This window comes from Oncorhynchus nerka, linkage group LG9b (assembly GCF_034236695.1).
Source record: "Oncorhynchus nerka isolate Pitt River linkage group LG9b, Oner_Uvic_2.0, whole genome shotgun sequence".
In the NCBI taxonomy this organism is placed as follows: Eukaryota; Metazoa; Chordata; class Actinopteri; order Salmoniformes; family Salmonidae; genus Oncorhynchus; species Oncorhynchus nerka.
The window spans coordinates 37,282,399-37,284,898 of NC_088424.1; the positions used below are offsets into that span (position 1 = coordinate 37,282,399).

The 2,500-nt window shown below is 43.2% G+C and overlaps 1 protein-coding gene across 1 annotated transcript in view; it reads left to right on the forward strand.

Moving 5' to 3' along the window:
• LOC115114725 (protein unc-13 homolog A-like) overlaps positions 1-2,500 on the forward strand; it is a 118,206-nt gene that overhangs the window by 62,249 nt on the left and 53,457 nt on the right. Inside the window, 2 exon segments of the mRNA XM_065013620.1 lie at positions 1,695-1,738; positions 2,468-2,500. The exon segment at positions 2,468-2,500 is cut by the window's right edge and continues 46 nt beyond it. Of these exon segments, the coding sequence (XP_064869692.1) occupies positions 1,695-1,738; positions 2,468-2,500 (77 nt within the window).

Genomic DNA, 2,500 nt, shown 5'->3' on the forward strand with positions numbered 1-2,500 from the left:
TCCAGGGCTTGAGGGACAAAGAATGGCTGGTTTTCTTTTCCTCTTTGGTCAATTCATGTCATTGGCCTGAGAGTTCACTCACCGGGTGTCCCAATTCTGAGCGGTTTCTTCAGTAGAAGGTCCTCCTCAAGGTCTCTGTAGAAGTGATTTCACAGTTTACTAGGTCTAATTTAGCTCTATGACTTAGAGAAGGAATGAGAGGGAGGGAGGGAGGGAGGGAGGTGGGAACAAGAGAAGGAAGGAAAGAGTGAAACTAGAGGTAGAGAGAATTGGGTCTGTGCAGTTGTAAGAGCATTCTCTCTCTGAGGTCTGAGGTAGTCATCAGTGGTGGAAAAGGTCTGGATATCCCTGTTAGAGGGCTCGGGGCATCCTCCCCCACAAGGAAGGAAAAAATCTAATTTTCCAGCTAAATGCTGCACTCCTGACATGCTCCTCAAGGCCGGCCCGCTCATTAGGCAGGATTAAGCGGCAGTTTTTGGCAGCAGATTGATGAAGGTAGCATTTTCTAAGCTAAACTGACCAAGACGCACCTCCAACAACACATAAAACCTCACATAATTCTGCCCAAAAACAATGAGCATTTCTCTCAACCAAGTGGCATATAGGCTTTTTAAGTGAGCGCTGATGCCACCCTGTGATGAGCAGTGTCCACTTTGTCAAAGCCAGGGATGCAACATATTTCTCTTGTCCATTCCCAGCATGCCTCTCCAGTGTGCTGTTGGCGAGACGCATCACTGCAGCGCTCCACCAACGTTCAGTTAAACAAATGATCTAACATAAATCATGTAGCAGATATAGGATATAGTAGAAAGAGCCTTTTATTTAGCCTACAGGATGGAGATACAATGTATGACAATGTAATGAGATGGAACCTTTTTACATCATGCAGGTTTCTCTGATCAAATAGCCTAACCTAAATGGTGCCCAAACAAATACAACATGTACTAATTAACAATATATCAAGTCAAAAGTCAAATGGACAATCAGGACTACTCAAAACTGCTGTCCAGGAGTTTCAGCCCGTGGACTAAATTGTCATGATCAGTGGTTTCAAGTTTGGTTTCCATTGCGAAAAAGAAAATCATTCTGCATTTCCCGCTGTGTAAACACATTGCCAATAGGCTCAGGATAACTCCTGATAACGTTGGATAGCTGATATTCAGAGCTTAAAAAGACAAATGGATTATTCACAGGAATCAGGACTAGTAAAGCCAATACAACGGCCTTTTTAACAAACAGTGGGCCTACCACGTGGATGGCATTCATGACATACCATTGTGGCCGACATGGTAGGCTACACCCCAGTATGCACAGACCGACGCTGACACCTTTTGGACGTCTTGTTTTGGTCCTGTCCGTACCAGTCTTGATGTCCACGGACGTTGGTTTTTGGTCCAGTCCGGATCAAATTTGAACCAATCATAGGCATTTATGTTTGGTTCAGATTTTGTGCAGTCTGGACCAGCCTTGATTTGGCCCAAACATAGACGTCTATAAATTACGCCTTTTCAACTTTCATTCAAAATCGAAAATCAACCTAATTTCAATGTCTGAAAAAATACGTATTTTAGACGTCTTTTCGTCATAATGCCCAGGACCGGCCCTGATGCCCTGATGCTTTCAAAAGAGTAACTGTACTCTTCTCTCTCTCCACCTCCCTGTCTTCTCTGTCTCTCTTCCCCCTCTCTCTCCAGGCACGAGGAGAGACATCCAATTCTTTGTGGTTTGGTAAAGGAGGGTGAGTTATCAGTCACATCCACTAACTCTACCCCTTTACTCAGTATAGTTAACACAATGAGATTAGCATTGGCATATTTATAGTACACGCTGTTCTAAATAGAATAGTATTACAATAATCATTAAATCAATGATTGCCACTACTGTAAATATGTTCAACTGTAAAGTGTAAATGTTCAGATTTTCTTCTTAAAAGAGAGCCTGTCTCGGATAGTGTTTCCTGCGCTGGCCCCAGTCCAGTGGGTATTGACCGGTTGGCTGGGTGCCCTGAGTGGACTGGCAGCTCATTTGTAAATGAGGCAGACCTTATATAAGTGTGATCGTTACTGCATACAGAGTAACCAGCCCATTAACTGCACTGCCAGTAAGCCAAATACACATCTGGTTGCCCATTCATTCAGGTGGACGATTTCATACATAGAAATGTGTAGTGAAACTGCCAATGAGTCCTTGGGTCTCTCTGGTCACCTGACATATATATTTCAGTGGCCAGGAAGTGACCACCCTCTAGAATAGACACGGACAGGAGAGGACAGTTACTAGATTATCCAGATTTACAAAGTAAACAGCCATCAGTTCACTTCAACAAAAGAGTCTAAACTTCCTAGTAGCAGCGTATATAGTTCTGATCTGAGTATATACTGTATATATGTGTATATATGTATTTCTGAAATACAGTATCTGAGTTGTCTCAGGTGTGTGTAACAGTTTGATGATTTTACCTGCTCAGGGTGGGAGAGGTTTTGTACAGCATCGACAGCAT